Here is an 18,646-nt window from a genome sequence, read left to right on the forward strand (position 1 = left end):
ATGGTTGTATATGTCCTACTCTACTGAACCTTGGGTGTAATTGTTTCAAATCAGAGCAAAATGAAAGACTATTGTGTATTTTTCCTCTTAACACCAGGTAAGGTCAAGTTTTAAAACTGTTACTGTATTTCTTGGTTATTTAAGAACTCATGTTTACTAGAGATGTAAATATCGTTTAAAAAGTTAACAGTTTAAACAATTAAAAAATATTTTGTTTAAATGGTTAACCGATTAAAGGGAGAGGGGCTGGGACCAATCCGGCTGGCGTGGCTGGGGTTGGTGGGCCGGCCTGCTCGGGGATTAACGGTTAAGCTGGGTTAACCAGTAAGACTAATGCTTACCGGTTAACTGGTTAACATTTTACATCCCTAATGTTTACTTTATTAACTCATTTGGAATGTAGGAGTTGCAGCTATTGTGAGGGGGCGGGAGGAAGGGAACTACTACTTGAAAAAAACCTAGCAATAACTTGGAAACACATCCAAACTCAAGGGAACTTGCAGCAGAAAGTAAATGCTGCCTGGCTCTGGCTCTTCCCCATCCCTCCCAACCACAAACCCCTATACCAGCATGGAAGGGCCAGGAAGAAAGTAGAGCAGCAATTCTTCCCTCTCACCCTCAACTCTACTGGTTTGGTTTCTATTATGCCAGCCTCCGCACTGTGCAGGGGAGGGTAATGTGGTTTGTGGTTAAGGAACTGAACATATATAATGGAAGAAAATGTAAATGCTCATATACACCAATGAGGTTCTAGATTGACTGAAACCACTCAGGAAAAATAGCTAGGCATCACTGTGACCTGCTCAAGGTAAATGGAGTAAAAACAGACAATAAAAAAACCCAAGTAAGATATCAGTATTATTCTCTATTCCTTTCCTAATATAGCCTAAAAATATTATAATGTCATTACATAAATTCATGGCTTGTCCTCACCTGAAATTCTGTGCTCCGTATTGGTACCCATCTAAAAAGGATATTGCAGAAACAGAAAGGGTCCAAAGAAGGGCAACAAAAAGGATTAAAGACATGAAAAGATTTCCATATGAGGAGAGATTAAAAAGATTAAGACTATTTAGTTTAGAGAGGAGGTGAATCTATCCAACATACAGAAGTAAATAAAATAGTGAATGATACAGAGAAAGTCACTCAGATACTCCTATATACCCCATCTTATAATAGAAGCACAAGGGGACAATAAATGCAATTAAAGTTATACTTAAAACCAATTACAAATATTTTAATACAAAAATTAACACGCAACACTCATTGTGACAAACTATTAGTGAGGAGAGATTAGTAGGATTTAAAAGACGATTAGATGTTCATATGAATATGCTGGCCTCAGTTACACTAACCAGGATGAAAAAATATACATGTTATCAACACTCATGTTTCAGGACCTAAGACTCACTAACTCCCTAGGATTAAGCCCATAATAGCGTTTTTTCATTTTCCTTTGGTGCAGTTGTTACTTGCCAGTTTTGACTATGGGACTAAACAGGCCACTGATCTGATCAGTGCTGCAATTTTTATGGTCCTATAAAAATTGATACACAAAGCATGAAAAGATAAGGGGGTTTGACAGGTTAAGAGTCATCTACCTCTGTATACTCTATGGCAGGCAGCCATACTGTTATTATCAGTAATCCCTTTGAATTTTGTTTCTCTGATACAGTACACAGGCTTTTCCATTGTTAATACATAAACCTTGGAAAATACACGTATCGGTGATGGAGGATCTTTTTCTTTCAACAACAGGCTATGGACAATATTGTTGCCACCAACAGGAGAGAGCAACAATTATTTTTGCCTTGTAGATAGCAGACTGTATCCTGGAAATCCTAGCAATAGTGTTAACAAATTCAGTTGTAGTTCACTGTAATATTAGTAATATTTTGTAGTTAAATCTGAATTTCCTTCCACAAACCCCTGCATGAATGAACATGTACAAAAAATGGATATGAAATGGAGCCTTAGACCAAATACCTTTCAGCAGTCTTCCCCTAAACCATAAATTCTCTTTCAGTAAGCAGGAATGAGATCTCACTGAGCCTAAACTCCGGCAATCCATTCAGTATTCATTAAATACAGAAGATTTACCCTATTTGTCAACAGCATGTAAAGGTTTGAGTTAAGTTCACCCTAAAGTTCCAGGCATATCAATTGAGGGGTAAAACTAAATCAGAAATAGCAAGGTTTCAGCATTAACACCCCGTTCATCTGAATGGAATAGTTCGCACGCTTAGAGGCAGACAATTCTGTCCCCTTCTATTCAGCAGTGGAGGGACCTCCTGTGGCAAAATCAGTGACATTCCGCTGTGTAGGAATGGGAGGTGGGATCTGAGAAACTTGTAAAGAGAAGGCCCACAACCTGTGCACTACAGAGCCCAGCTCCAGGGGGATACCCTGCATTCTTCTGCACAGTGCAGATTTGGGTCAGATTTGCCACTATGGCTGTTAACTATCTCTTCTTTCGCCCTCAGCAGGAGAACAAGTAGCAAAAACACTACTCTAGTCTTCAGAGCTGGAGTAGCAGCAACAGTGCAGGTCTGCTGCCAGGGAATGGTTTTGGGTAAAGGACTCCTTCTGCCACCGACTCCGGCAGCACTTTAATGCCTCGTGTTGTGTGCTGCTTTCAGGATTAGGGTAACACCTCAGTTTCAGAATACAACTCTATTAGTTTACAGTTAATTTAATTCATATTCAGAAAGTTATCTTTGCAGATGCCCTAAGGGCTGGAAATTTCTGTTTGTTTGTTTTTTAGTGAAATCCTATATTCTGCAGAAGCTGAATGTAACCCTCACTAGCCAGGGAATGTTTCCTATTTGTGACTGATAAGTGGGCAAGTGAATTTGTCAAACCCTGCAGCAGTTTATACAGCAGTTTAAAATTATACTACTTGAAGACACAATATACTGAGAGAACTATTCCTCTGTCTCCATATTTTTCATTTCTTCATCAAATCATGAAGTGTTTTCTACATTTGAGCCTAATCCTTTGAAAATACATGAAATATCCTTTTTTGTGTTACGATTAATACAACTTTCTTTTCTATCACTGACAATTATCTGTTGAATTTGTCATACAATTTGAGTGACCATGCAGTTTGACATTCTTTCTTCATGAACTGACCTTGGACCAGGAGCATAGAAAGTTGTGCATTGATGGTGCTTGGCACTTCACATTATCTTCTACACTTCTGTAAAGAGATATCTTGAACAGAAATTTGTTATCTTCAGGCTACACATGCCTCTAAATGTTCACATGGAAATCCTATTAAACATGAAATTTAATTCACTAATGTAGATGGGATTTTTATGTTCTTAAATGTTTATTTTAGACATTTGGCATTCAATTCCATTTTAAACAAAGGTGTGCACAATTTTCCAAAGATCTAATTTATTTCATTGGGGGAGTATGCAAATAATAGCTTCTGTGATGCCTTTTAATTCCTTTTCTCTTTCAAGACCACAGATCAATACTTTTTCAAGTTATCAGCTACTCATATTTATAAGCAATACCTTGGGCTTCAGTACGAACATTTTTTGCAATATGATAAACCCCCAAATCTACAAACTTTATGCTGGCCCTCTTTTGTATTCATACAGGTTGTATGGGTAGCAGCTTGTTACAAAATATTTTAAATACCTTCCAGATAGTAACTTAGATAACACTCCGTATCATTTTGCCAATACTCCTTTTTTGTTATCAATTATTTTTTTAAAATCAAGCTGGACTGGATGACACATAGGGCTAGTAAAGAGGCTGGTCGAGGCTGCTCATTCAAATTCAGCCCAGACCATTAAAGGCTGGGAGAGTCCAGAGTAGTTTGGAAGACTGTGTGAAATGAATAATTTGGTTTCTAATAGGCTAGAATCCACATCTTAAAATTAGCACCTGATTAGCTTGATTTCTTCAAGTCTCAACAGAAAGGCAAAAAATTGAAAGGACAGCACAATGCAGACCGAAAAATCCTCTGACCCCTACTGAAAATCAGAACTACTGTTCCAATTTTGGAAAAGAATCCATCTCCAAAGTGGCCAGACCTAAAGAGAGTAGCCAAACTGGATACAAGGGCTAAAAGAGCTTATGAACACTTTTACAACAGATGTCATTCAGAGAACTGCTGGGTCTAGAACCTGGTCACTGTGTTCGTGTTTAATTGGATGGAGAAAAGGGATGGACAACTCTAGCTGTCATAAAGAGAAATAATTCAGCATCCAGATCATATTTGATCAAGACCAACAGTAGAGAGTTCAACAGAAACAGCTGGCATTGACAGTATGCGCCTCAAAGAGAACAATCAACAAAGCAAACTCTACAGATGGCAGATGCAGAACAAGACAATGATGATTCAAGGATTCTGGACCAACCACAGCCAGTTGTTGCAACTAATGGCTAGCCAGATGACAAGTTGTTACGCATGCAGGTCGTGTAATTAGAAAACCAGCATGATTCACTTAGCAGACATACACTTAGCAGACACTTAGCAGACATACATACTTCAAAGACAGCATGATAGTGTACACATTGTAAATGGCAGGAATGTAGAACATAAAAGGGGAGGTGTAATGGAATGCTAAACTGTATTATACTATTCAGCGACTAGGTGGTGTTATGAGTAAATACCTAATTTAAATGAACCTCAGCCATGTCTGGCAGAGCATTAAAGCATCTTATCATGAACACATGTGATGTGTATAAGCAAACTCTGTGATCAGTCCATATTAGGGTTGCCAACCCTCCCAGATTGTCCTGAAGTCTCCAGGAATTAAAGGTTAATCTTTAATTAAAGATTATGTCATGTGATGAAACCTCCAGGAATATGTCAAACCAAAACTGGCAACTCTAGTCCATATCTGGTACATAAATACATGACAACTATTCTGTAGAAAGAAGCTGTCAGTATCCACAGCTGTCAATCTCACACTGGTTTTTTTAAAGTTAGGATATGAGTGTGCTACTAATTAAGGCATAATATCTATAACTGGGATATTTCAATTCTCAGTGAAAAGATAATTTTCTTGCTTCTAGTTAAACTTGAAGCTATTTCTGAACGATCTAATTGCTCAAGTGGCTAGCGATAAAGTTGTATCAATTGTTTATTATATCCAGTTTAATTCAAAGCTGATCAAGACATTATTTAAAATCTCACCTACTGTCAACAGCTCTGTACTAAGGAACTGAGAAGCAAGATTATTTTCATCAGCTTTCTATTGCCACCACTTCAAATATTTCCAAACAAGAGTATGAATGAGCAAATTTTTCTGGTCATTGAGTAAAGTATGTGTTTGCCATTTCCTTTTTAAAATTCATTTTCCCAATGCAATGGATGTTTGATGCTGTTCCACGTTGTATAAATATACTTATAAAAGTACAAAACTATCAGGAAAAAGCCTTTGCTAAATTTGGAGAACGTATGGGCTGAGAACAGGGCAATTTTAAAAACAAGTCCTTTGTAGGTCACCTTTAAAATTGTTGCCTGGGATGACATATGCTCTACATTTTTAAATCTACCTATTTGGTTAATCCACTATGGACAGCAACAATGTAGTCAGTGTTGACAGAGGCCTGACATGGTTTTGTATTTGAAAACTATTCTGATTTTATTGATATTGGCATATAAATAATCAAGAATGGTAAATATAAAAAAAATGAGCCATGTTTACTTCTCCTCCATTACCAAGCAAGAGTCTTACTTTTAAAAGGGTGAAAAAGTTCTATAATCTAAAAGCTGTACTTTAAACAGTACAAAGTAAAAAAAATAAGCTTAGCGTAATTAACAGTAACACTTTATTAAAAATCTTATGATTAGGGATGGCTGCTTTGTACCAAACACTGAACAGTTTTTTAATGCCTAAGTGACTTAGGAGTTTAATTCCCATTTACTTACTTTAAGGCTTGAACCCCTAAGTACCTAAGTCACTTTTGAAAATTAATTTAGGCATTTTTGGAAATTTTACCCTACGTGTTTTTCTGACAGGTATTTATATTTTCAAGAAATACAATAAAAAACCTAAAATTAAACTTTCTAATCCTATTAGAATATATTGAACATCTTATTTTCAGTATTTGGAAACATAAGTAACAACTCAAGAATAAGTGTACTTATGAAGTAGCTATAAACACGTTTAAATGTTACAAAGATTCATTTTTGTGCTTTAAGTGGGTAGATAACAGCAAGTCTGAAGAACAAACTTTTGACTAAAATGATTCTTTTCCTTGAGATTCAGAGATGTAGAGCACAATATTTTCAACAAAAAAGGGACAATGTATCGCCCACTCTAAGTACTCACAGGAGACAGGAATAATGGTACAATCAATTATAGCACAGCAAACTTTATATATATCTGTAATATCTTATTCATCACAAACTCACATCCTGAAATGTGTCAGAATGCAGTGATGGATTGTCAGTCCCAAAGAACAATGTCCCTCCTTTAGCCACAGAATAGAAATGACCCATGGTGAAGCAGCACAAGTTTCCCCACACTGCTGGGACAATCTAGTTCTTCAGAAAAAGCCTGTAGTGGTGAGAAGAGTTTGCTCTGTACATTTATTTCAATCTCTGACTGCTCTACAAAATGCCAGAGGTGTAAAACACCATGTCATCCAGTCTTCCAATAACTAGTGTTAATACTAACTTAAAGAAACTAAAGTAAAATGATTTTTAAAGAAAATTGCTACCAGTAATACCTTACTGCATATCAAAATTTGATAACATATTAAAGTTTGGTCATGAAACTTAATTAGAATAAAGCCTCTTTGCAAATTTTGTAAATCTTAATATTAACAAAATATACTGAAATTTGCATGCCCTTACCTCAATTGTTAAAATTAAATATTTAAGAAAGTGTTTCACCAGTGCCAATGAATGGGGAACTCAATTACACAATTTCTGTATTGCAACTCATAAAAAAGAATAAAAAGTTTTATAGTTGCCATCGATGCAAACAAGCAGAATATGTAGATTATAAATATCAAATCTATGGGCAGATTTGGTAGAGCAGCAGTGAAAGGGGAACAGAGGCCATATAACTGAAAGTATAATAGGTACATCTTCAGACAGATTTGATGATTTCCTGGTCACATAGGTGCTGGAACTAGGGTGCTGGGGGTGTGGCACCACCCCCTGGCTTGAAGTGGTTTCCATCATATAACAGGGTTTACAGTTTGGTTCAATGGCTCTGAGCACTCCCACTATACAAATTGTTCCAGCACCCCTGCCTGGTCATGCAATGGAAAAAGTTACAGTAATCATTACACCTCTTTCTAACTTCCTTCTATCACATTTGCCCTCATTTTAACATAGTAATTTAGTTACTTATTTAGAAATTCAGTCCAACTTGTATCCCCCTATTTCAGAAAAACTTCAACTGTTGATAGGAAAAGTATTTTTAGAGTTACACAAACACTTTCATTACAACCCCCAAAGGTACCTTTGGGTTAAACTGAATTTCCACCTTTATTTCTTGATGAGTTTTTCAAAGATGAAAAATGCTCAAATCCTTGGTAGAAGAGATGAAAGAATTTACATCTCAATATTGGGTGCAATGCATGAAGCAGTTTACCATGCTTTGCCCAGAGAGAGACCTCTGTCGTTTTTTGCCTCTCCATTGAGCAATGGAATATTCACTCCACTGCATCAGATTCAAGCTCCTGAATAAAGGAGCATGACTGACAATGAATTTAATATTCAATTGATGCCTGTCAATTTGTCCTAATCACAAATGTAATCTGATTGCAAAAAATTGTTTCGTTCAAGGCCAGGAGCCCTAAAGTACTTTAGACTACATCACCACATAAACAGCAATTCTAAACAAAACTCATTGTCCCCACCTAATGAGGTCCTGGATGCTGAATTTCCCCCACATTCATGCCAAAATCAGAAGTATTTAATCAAAAACTGAAGGTAGATTGAAACTCAATCCTTCAATTGCTAAAGGAAAATTCTTTCCCAGTGAAAACTATAGAATTGTTTCAGACAATCCTTGCTGCCCATCTTTTTCTAAAGATATTTTTGCTTTTTTTTTTTTTTTTTTTGGCAAGAAATCTTTGACAATCCAGGTACCATTTAACAGTAGATCATTAGTTTCTTTTTCTGTAAAAGCAAGGTGACAAACTAGAAACAAAACAACACAAACAAAAAATTCGAAGGTGCCACAAGGGCTCCTCATTGTTTACACTAGGGAAAGCAGAAAAAGACTCAGAATGGTAATTTGTAATTTTTATATGTTTTAATAGAAATGAACAATGTTCAGTGTGTGTTCCTGGACTATTGATGCACTTGGAAGGCAGTGAAAAAATCAGGCTTTCATGCCATCCCCACAGTTACTCGGGCCTTTCCTACACTAGAAAGGGTTTGCCATTCCTAGTGAAGACAGAGTTTATGAACTGTAAGGCTTATGTTGCCCTAACTCTGTAAACCTCTACACTAAAATGTTGCTCCCAGCAATGTAACTCGCCCGCTATGCCGACTTAATAATTACCTCTGCAAGAGACATAGCGCTTAGGTTGACGTAGTTAGATCAATTCAGTGTCAGTGTAAACACTGTGTTATTTATGTTAAACTTTATGTCCCACAGTGTAGAGACTGTGTTATGACCCACAGTGCCCCACCATGACTGCTCTGGTCACTGTTTTGAACTCTGCTGCCTGGTGGCCAGGCACCAGAGATGTAAATATTGTTTTAAAAAGTTAACCATTTCAACAATTAAAATTATATCGTTTAACCAGTTAACTGCTGGTTGCTCCTGTCGGCCAGCCGGCGTGGCTGGGGCTGCTCACTAATGCTTACTGGTTAACTGGTTACTATTTTACATCCCTACCAGACACACAGGTATATGCCCTGTCCTCTAAATCACTGTGAATTATTGAGATTCCATTTCCTGCTTGCTTGGTGTGGAGAGCTCACCTAGCAACTGCCCAGCTGACTGTGCTGGCTACATGCTGCAGGCTGCTCTTGCCTGGTGTACACAGGAGGTGGTGGGTGTCCTGAGTCTGTGAGAAGAGGCTGTGCAGGCACAGCTCCAATCCAGCTACTGAAAAGTCAATATCTACGAGCAAATCGCTTGGGGCATGGGGGAAAAGGGCTACAAAAGGGACCCGCAGGAATGCCACATGAAAGCCAAGGAGCTGCGGCAGGCGTAACAAAAGGCAATGGTGTCTGACAGTCACTCTGGTGCAGAGCCACAGATTTGCTGCTTTTACAAAGAGCTGCATGCATGTCTCAGCGGAGACACCACCACCACCCCCAAGAGCCCTGCGGATACTTCAGAGGAGTCAGAGTCACAGACCCCAGAGTGAACAGTGAGGAGGAGTTGTTGGATGAGGAAGAGCAGGAGGAGGAGTATGGGGGAGAGGCGACCAGTGATTCAGTAGCACAGCAAGCCAGGACCTGTGTTTTGAGTCCAGCGCAGGCAAGTCTGATGCAGGGGAAAGAACCTCTGGTAAGTATGTCGTTTGCTTTGATATTGCAGGGACATATCTGTTCATTTACTCCTTTTTAATCATGCTAGAAGAGGTAGTGAAATAGCAATTCTATTCATTATCTGCTTCTCATTCCCCTGTAGAGTTAGGCAGAGAGGGCCCTGCAGAACAGAACAGGAAAAGGAGAGAGATGTGCAGCAGGAGATGCTAGCACTTCTCAAGCGTCAAACAGACATGCTGGAGACTTTTGTTGATCTTCAGGTTCAACAGACCTGTGCTCTCCTCCCTCTGCAGCCCATAGAGAACGACATTCCAGGACCTCCTTACACCCCTCATTCCCACATGGTATCTGGGGCTGCTGCACATACACTGACCTGTGAGAGACACAATTGGTATATGTGTTTGTGAAATGACAATGACTGTTCTTTCCCCTTCAAATGTTCTTTTCTCTGTATTTATAAAGTTTCATTCAATTATAAATATGTCTATTAGCATGGGTTTGGAATAAAAGTCTATTTATGGACACTTAATCTTTATTAGTTCACAATATATGCTGGCTGGGGCTGACATCATTCACAGATAATAGCAATATGTGCATTCGCAATGTTATATTACTACACACACAGCATCCATTACAAGGTTCATACCAGGATGCAAAAAAAACAATGCCAGGCGCAACACACATTACTGTGGCTCACAATTAAAATGGTCTTTCAAAGCCACCCTGAGCCCTATAGCTCCCCATTGAGGTCTTCTTATAGCCCTGGTATCTGGCTGCTCAAAGTCAGCAGACAGTCATTCCACCTCTACCCAGGCAAAAACTATTCCCCCTTTGCCTCACAGATATTATGAAGCACACAGCAGGCAGCTATAACCATTGGGCTATTTTTTTCCCTGAGGGCTGATCTCCTGAGTAGACAGTGCCAGTGTAATTCTGCCTCTGCTGAGCCTGTGGTTGAAGCACTCCTTGCTGCTGTCAAGGTGGCCAATGTATGGCTTCATGAGTCACGGCAGTAATGGATAGGTTGGGTCTCCCAGGATCACTGTTGACATTTCAACATCCCCAATGTTGAGAAGTCTGGTCTGGAAAGAAAGCCCCTGCTTGCAGCTTTCTGAACAGGCCTGCGTTCTTAAAGATGTGTGCGTCATGCACCTTCCCTGGCCATCCCATATTGATGTAGGTAAAACATCCCCAGTGATCACCCAGCACTTGCAATACCATAGAAAAGTAGCCCTTTCTATTTATGTACTCTGTGGCACGGTGGTCTGATGCCAAAATAGGGGTATGCATGCCATCTATCACCCCACTGCAGTTTGGGAACCCCATTGCAGCAAAACCATCCAGTATGTCCTGCACATTGCCCAGTCCTTCGTAGCAGGATTCCATTAATGGCCCTGCACACTTGCATCACAGCAACCCATACAGTGGATTTCCCAACTCCAAACTGATTCCCGACTGATTGATAGCAACCTGGCCTTGCAAGCTTCCACACAGCAATTGCCACTTACTTCTCCACTGTCAGTGCAGTTTCATTTTGGTGTTGCTGTGCTGGAGCAAGCTCCACAAACAGTTCCAGGAATGTGGCCATGTGCATCTGAAAGAGCAGCAGCCACCGCTAGTCATCCCATACCTACATAATGATGTGATCCCACCAGTCAGTGCTTGTTTCTCGTCCACAGAACCAGTGCTCTACCATCTGCAGCTGCTCTGTGAATGCCAACAACAACCTTGAATTATTTCTTTCCATATCCCACAGCAAGCTGATCTCCAAAGAATTGTCAAGTTTCCCACGGTTCCTCTGCAGATACTGCAGGATCAGGTGCATTGTGCTTGCAACACTCATCAAAACAGTGCAGAACTGTGCATGCTTCTCAGAGAGATGGAGGATGCACGGGTTTGCACGGCTTTTGAAAAAATGCGTGAAACATTATGGGATGCAGATAAAATTCTGGGATGGAGAAAACTACATCACGGAACATTGAAACCATGTTCCCAATCACTCCTGTATGACTCGTTTGCCCCAATGAGGCATTGTAAACCCTTCCCAAAACACCCTGTGCTAGATGGTGGTGAGTTCCACAGTGGGATAGCTACCCAGGGTGCACTGCTGTCTGCATCAATGCAAGCATTGCCAGTGAGGATGCGCACTGATGACACAAGAAGCATCGTGTAGACATGCAAAAGAGATGTAATTACTGTAGCAGCTGTACGTTGACATAACTCAGGTCGACCTAATTTTGTAATGCAGACTTGCTCTGAACCAGTAAGAGTGTTTTTGCCAATATAACTAACAGTTCTTTGAATGAAATAAGCTGTACCAGCAAAAGGACCTTTTTCTGAGTATAACTTTGTTTATACTGGGCTTTTGTTGGTATGGCTACGTTGGTTGGGGGAGTGATTTCCCTCCCTCATGCCTAACTGATATAAAAAGGAAATGGGTGGTAGTATTTGTATTTTCCTTTTTTTGGGATGGGATGCAGGGGGGAGGCTTTGTTTTTTGTATCAGCTCTGGCCAGTATATATCTTATGAGTATGAAGCTTCACTCTCTCTAGCTTCTAGAAAGGAAGAGCCTTCTGTTTCTTCTCCCACCATCAGAGCCGTCTAGCTATTGCAGGGAGCAGAATTATTCTCTATCCAAGCAAATAACCCCAGAGCATACTTCTACTACTCCTTTTTCCCAGGCAGCAGCAGCAGAGTGAAATGGATGTACTTGACAGTTTCACACTGACAACTGCAAAAATTTGAAAAGCGGCTGTGTGACTGACCAGATTTTTTAAGTTTGTTTCATAGAATATCAGGGTTGGAAGGGACCTCAGCAGGTCATCTTGTCCAACCCCCTGCTCAAAGCAGAGCCAATCCCCAATTTTTGCCCCAGATCCCTAAATGGCCCCCTCAAGGATTGAACTCTTAACCCTGGGTTTAGCAGGCCAATGCTCAAACCACTGAGCTATCCCTCCCCTGTGCTGGTACTGCTTGGCAACGTTATAAAGATGAGCAGACGAACAGAGCTGTGTTTGTGAAGTAAAGAAGGCAACACTGATTTTTTTATGTTCACATTTAGAAGGTTATTATTGCAGTCAGAAAAGCAAGGAACGTTTAAATCAAAACTTCGGCAAAATATCTACTAATGGCTTGGCAGCAGGGAAAGCTTACTACTTACCACTAGTTAATGGATTTTGCAAGTCTTGCTGAAAACCAGCATCATCATAGTATATGGCCATGCTGCTTACAGAGAATCAAGTTGACATATATAGATTACCTATTTTTTCCCTTGCCCATGTCTGTCAGTCCTTAGATTAAGAGCTCCTCAGACCTTACACTGCCACCCTTCTTGAATGCCTGTACTGTGCTTAGCATATTGTGGGCACGACTGTAAATATTAAAAGATAACAATGTCTCAACCTATGGCTTGCCAAGATGTTTATTGCTCCACCAGTCTCCAGGGTCACTGAATACCAGCACCACTGTTGTGCATATGATAAAATGCACTGCTTTGAAGAGCCCTAGCAATATTCTTCTTTGGTTTAGCATTAGTTTCTTCTGCTCAGTGATAAGTTCAGTGGGGAGCAGAAGTGATGTCTACTTCCTGCTGAACAGCTAATGTAGATGAAGAAACCAAATGCCAGATGCTGGCTGGCAGCCTCGGAGTGGAAAGCAGAGCCACTGTGTGGCAATCCTGGCCTCATTGAAGTCAATGGGATAGGCCACTATCAGCCTAGGAACAGGATGGGGGAAAGGCATCATTCTTGCTGACCAGGGACCTGGCAGTGAGGACAGAAGAAGGGACATGCAGAATGTTGGGGAAGGCTGCAATTAAACAACTGATGGGGAAATCTGGAAGGAAAAAAGACATCTGAAAGGTTGAAGGAGAGAGAAAAAGTAGGAAAAGTGTACAAAGTAAAGTGGGAAGTGGAAAGAGGAAAAGGAAAAGACATAATGAAGGATTTTAAGGTTAGAAACATTTTATTCATACAAATTTAATTTATTCTGTACACATCATGGAATTAAATTGACAATTTTGTAAATACTTATACAAATAAGGTACAGCCCTCAGGCTCCTGGCAAGTTGCCAGTGCAGCCCTTGATGCTGCAGAGGTTGTGCACTGGTACATCATCTGTCCACAGCAGAATTCTGCTCATGCAACTAGATTCCAATCTCAGATACACAGGTATGTAATGTCCCCATGGCTTGTACAAATCAGGTACTCTTCTTTAGTATGCAAGAACAGTAGTAGATTTCAGAAGATATGCCAGTATGTTTTCCATATGTATTTGCCAGAATATAAAAAATTAAGATTTTCATTTCTGGACAGAGTGGAACTATACAAGAGGTCCCTTCCCTAATTTCTCTACAGTCTACTGGAAAATTCAATTTTTTTATATTCGCAAAAGAAAGCAAAATCATTTAAAGGAGAATCATGATATAAGTAAACTGATAAATATAGGAAACTTTGTCCAACAATTCTAACAGATGCAGCTTCTCTCAGAGTTCACTTCAGAAAACTAATTCTTATCCTTTAAGTTGAAATTCTTCTATATTACAAAACACTTCACTGATTTAAAGGCAATCAACTCATATTTTGTTTTGCAACAAACGACGACAGTTTGTACAGTACTCCAGGAAGAAAGAAAAGGAGTACTTGTGGCACCTTAGAGACTAACCAATTTATTTGAGCATAAGCTTTCATGAGCTACAGCTCACTTCATCGGATGCTGTAGCTCACGAAAGCTTATGGCTCAAATAAATTGGTTAGTCTCTAAAGTGCCACAAGTACTCCTTTTCTTTTTGCGAATACAGACTAGCACGGCTGCTACTCTGAATCTAGGAAGAAAGTTACAACATGCACACTCACACATAGCCACGTTGTAATGAATAGAAAACTGAAGTTTAATTTTCAAGGGTTTAGAAAGCATACATAATAACCAAGTGATACGGAATTTAGTACACCTACATCTGATAAATTGTTTACTAAATAACTTGTAAAGGATTTCCCCACAATTTTAATATACTATTCTAAAGCAATACTATAATATAGTTTACTGCCCCAATGCACCACAGTTTTCAAACAACTAGTTAAATATCTACCACCAATTTCTATTTTTTAGTAAATTACAATTTTATTTTAGTTAAAATGGCCAAGAGAGAAACAAATTCTCCCTTCAAATACATACAGATAGTTCTCACTGAAGAAAAAGTTGCATGCTTGTACCCAAGGGCAAGATTTGGCTCCACAAAAGTACCTGACTATGACCTTTTTTTAACAGCTCTATATAATTATTCTTTCTATTGTGATGAGACTCATTTAGTGAAAACATAATTCTTCCAACTACTACAATTCACAGTAACTTTAAAAATCACTTTTAGCATGATAGTAACGTAGGTAAGGATTTGTTACATTTCAAACTAAAGTTCACAGTTTTAATCCAGTTTAAATTTCAGGATTTGCACTGTTTATTTTTTGCATCCCAGTTTAGAAAATGAAAGTCAATTAAGTCAATTTCACTTTTGCTTCAAGTGAGTTTAACTTTCAGGCTTTTAATACTGCCATGTTAGGACTTTAAACTGGGTGGAATATTTATCTAAAACCAACTGTTTGGAAGACTTATACATTTCACTGCTCTTAAATTCTGTAAAAGCAATATTTTACAACATCTGTATTTTGGGACAAGCTTGAGCTGACTACCCTTTTAAATTTGCACAGTTTTATCTATACAATTTTGTTTTGTGGAGTGTTTTATAATTTAAACTGTACAACTCAAATCCTTACTTTGAGATTAGCCCCTGGGACTTCAACAGGGTTAACTCAATGAATAAGTCAAGCAGAATTTTATCATAAATCCATAAGAATGGTATTTCAACAATAATAAATATTTATCATGTATCATAAGCATTCCTATGGTTTGCCTCTGGCATGTAGATAAACACACAAAGCAGATACATCACAAATCCATGACCACATCAGCTGTGAATAAATGCAATACACCTTACAGAGAACAAAACACAACAAAAAAAAACCCCACGAAGGTCTGATATTATAACAACAATAGCATTCTTCATTATTTGGAGTAGTTGTACAACCACCTAATGAGATGTTGTGATCAGTATTTGTAAATATGTATGTGTGCACCCAGAGAAATTTTGCTTGACAAGGGCAAAGAAAAAAAGACTCAACCTCTAAACAAGGTTGTTTGTGGGGTTTTTGCCCTATCTTCTGGTAAATAAAGCTGTGTCTGTTTAATCGTGGTCGCTCTAGATTACTTTAATTAAAAATCAAATAAAAAATTCTTCTGAGCTCTACTTCTGCACTGGCCCTAAGGACTGCAAAGCTAGTGCTCAAGCCTTGACTTGTTCTTCAAATCAGATTTAAAATGTTTGAGTCTGGTCTTTCAAAGAGTTGACATAGTATGCAAAACCCCTCCACGACCCCTTCTCCTACATCCTCCTTCCCCAAACCCCTCCACGACCCCCTCTCCTACATCCTCCTTCCCCAAACCCCTCCACGACCCCCTCTCCTACATCCTCCTTCCCCAAACCCCTCCACGACCCCCTCTCCTACATCCTCCTTCCCCGAACCTCTCCCCGACCCCCTCTCCTACATCCTCCTTCCCCAAACCCCTCCACAACCCCCTCTTCTACATCCTCCTTCCCCAAACCTCTCCCCGACCTCCTCTCCTACATCCTCCTTCCCCGAACCTCTCCCCGACCCCCTCTCCTACATCCTCCTTCCCCGAACCTCTCCCCGACCCCCTCTCCTACATCCTCCTTCCCCAAACCTCTCCCCGACCCCCTCTCCTACATCCTCCTTCCCCAAACCTCTCCCCGACCCCCTCTCCTACATCCTCCTTCCCCAAACCTCTCCCCGACCCCCTCTCCTACATCCTCCTTCCCCGAACCTCTCCCCGACCCCCTCTCCTACATCCTCCTTCCCCAAACCTCTCCCCGACCCCCTCTCCTACATCCTCCTTCCCCAAACCTCTCCCCGACCCCCTCCTTCCCCAAACCTCTCCCCGACCCCCTCTCCTACATCCTCCTTCCCCAAACCTCTCCCCGACCCCCTCTCCTACATCCTCCTTCCCCAAACCCCTCCACGACCCCCTCTCCTACATCCTCCTTCCCCAAACCTCTCCCCGACCCCCTCTCCTACATCCTCCTTCCCCAAACCTCTCCCCGACCCCCTCTCCTACATCCTCCTTCCCCAAACCTCTCCCCGACCCCCTCTCCTACATCCTCCTTCCCCGAACCTCTCCCCGACCCCCTCTCCTACATCCTCCTTCCCCGAACCTCTCCCCGACCCCCTCTCCTACATCCTCCTTCCCCGAACCTCTCCCCGACCCCCTCTCCTACATCCTCCTTCCCCGAACCTCTCCACGACCCCCTCTCCTACATCCTCCTTCCCCAAACCCCTCCACGACCCCCTCTTCTACATCCTCCTTCCCCAAACCCCTCCACGACCCCCTCTTCTACATCCTCCTTCCCCAAACCCCTCCACGACCCCTTCTCCTACATCCTCCTTCCCCAAACCCCTCCACGACCCCCTCTCCTACATCCTCCTTCCCCAAACCCCTCCAGGACCCCCTCTCCTACATCCTCCTTCCCCAAACCTCTCCCCGACCCCCTCTCCTACATCCTCCTTCCCCAAACCCCTCCACGACCCCCTCTCCTACATCCTCCTTCCCCAAACCCCTCCACGACCCCCTCTCCTACATCCCCCTCCCCAAACCCCTCCACGACCCCCTCTCCTACATCCTCCTTCCCCAAACCCCTCCACGACCCCCTCTTCTACATCCTCCTTCCCCAAACCCCTCCACGACCCCCTCTCCTACATCCCCCTCCCCAAACCCCTCCACGACACCCCCCACATACCCCTTCTCCAAACCCCTCCACGATCTCCAACATACCCGCTATATCCCCCTCTCCTAACCCCTCTTCAGCCTCACTTCACCTTCCCTCCTAACACACACGCGGCTGCCTCCCCGACACCCCCAAAGCCCACACCGGGGAGCGTGCAGCCGTGGTCCCTTTACCCGTGTAGGGGGTGCGGGCGCTGCCCCTGGCGGCGGTGGCTCTGCCGGCCGGACCGGGCACCCCGAGCAGGGGCACGAAGAGGCAGGTGAGGAGGAACAGGAGGCGGCTGCCGGGGGAGAGGACGCGCCGCGCCTGGATTCCCCGTTTCGCCATGGCTCGGCTCGGCTCGGCTCGGCTCAGCGCAGCGCGGCGCCGCCTGGCAGCCCAGAGAGCGCGCGGAGCCGCAGCCTCAGGCAGCTCCGCCTCACACTCGAGGAAGGAGCGTCTCCCCAGCGCGGCGAGGCTACCCTGCTCTGCCCCTCGCTGGGGGCGGGGGGGGAGAGGAGGAGTGGGCGGGGCACGGGGCGAGACACCCCCGCTTCGGGGCGCTCCGGAAACCGTTAGGGACTCGTTGTGTCCCTCCCCGCGGGGCGCGTGCTCTCCTCCTCTGAAGGGGAGGGCGGGAAAGGAGCGGCCTGCTCTGTTGCCCTGAAGCGAGGGGGCCGAAGGGGGCGGGGGTATCACAAAAGATACATGGGGGCGGTGCTTAAAGTGGTCTGAATAAAGTGGAGGGTCTATCTTGAGCTGGAAGCTTTGTGCTTAATGTGCGCGACTCAGCTTGATTATACATGTAGCCAGGGGTGCGAGCCCCCCTGCCACTCTAAGCCCTGCCTGGAGGGGTCCCGGAAGGGCCTGGGCACAGCAGGGGCATCACACCTGCCGCAGCTGAGGTAATGAGGGGTTTGTTTCTCAGACCTCTCCTCTGGCCCTCATGCAGCTTGAGAATGACCTGGCAGGCAGCTAACACTGGGCACAATGGGGTTGTCCTTGTTTGGACGCTGTGCTGCACATCTGTGGCCCGTGCTCAGATGCTGTAGGCCATGTGTATGAGCCTATGGCAGGCATCACAGATGGCCTTATGTTTGGACATCATGCCAGACATGTACCATCCTGTTGACCCAGGGCTTTGCTGCTCTGAGCAGCATGGTAAAGGCGGGGTTGGATAAGGGGTAAAGGGTCCTGCGGGACAGGGAGCAGGGGGCAGTTGGATGGGGCTGAGGTTTTGGGGGGGGGGGTAAGTCAAGGGACAGGGAACAAGGGGGTTTGGATACGCATGGGAGTCCCGGGGGGGGGGCTCTCTAGGGGCGGGGGTGTGAATAGGGGTCTGTGCAGATGGGAGGGAGCAGGGAGGGTTAGATAGGGGGTGGGG

General features: G+C 42.7%; 1 protein-coding gene across 5 annotated transcripts in view; it reads right to left on the bottom strand.

Annotated features, from left to right (window-relative positions):
• Positions 1 to 17,759, bottom strand: part of CHRNA5 (cholinergic receptor nicotinic alpha 5 subunit) — a 28,553-nt gene extending 10,794 nt beyond the window's left edge. For 2 of the 5 annotated variants that reach the window (XM_073303532.1, XM_073303531.1), the window contains exon 1: positions 17,457 to 17,759. In XM_073303532.1, coding sequence (XP_073159633.1) covers positions 17,457 to 17,610 — 154 coding nt within the window. In that variant the 5' untranslated portion in view covers positions 17,611 to 17,759. Of the gene's footprint in view, positions 1 to 933; positions 965 to 3,132; positions 3,166 to 17,456 lie in introns of those variants that run through there. The other 3 variants (XM_073303534.1, XM_073303533.1, XM_073303535.1) reach the window with 3 other exon arrangements.
• Positions 17,760 to 18,646: the final 887 nt, after the last annotated feature.

Source organism: Lepidochelys kempii, chromosome 10, assembly GCF_965140265.1.
Source record: "Lepidochelys kempii isolate rLepKem1 chromosome 10, rLepKem1.hap2, whole genome shotgun sequence".
Taxonomy (NCBI): Eukaryota; Metazoa; Chordata; order Testudines; family Cheloniidae; genus Lepidochelys; species Lepidochelys kempii.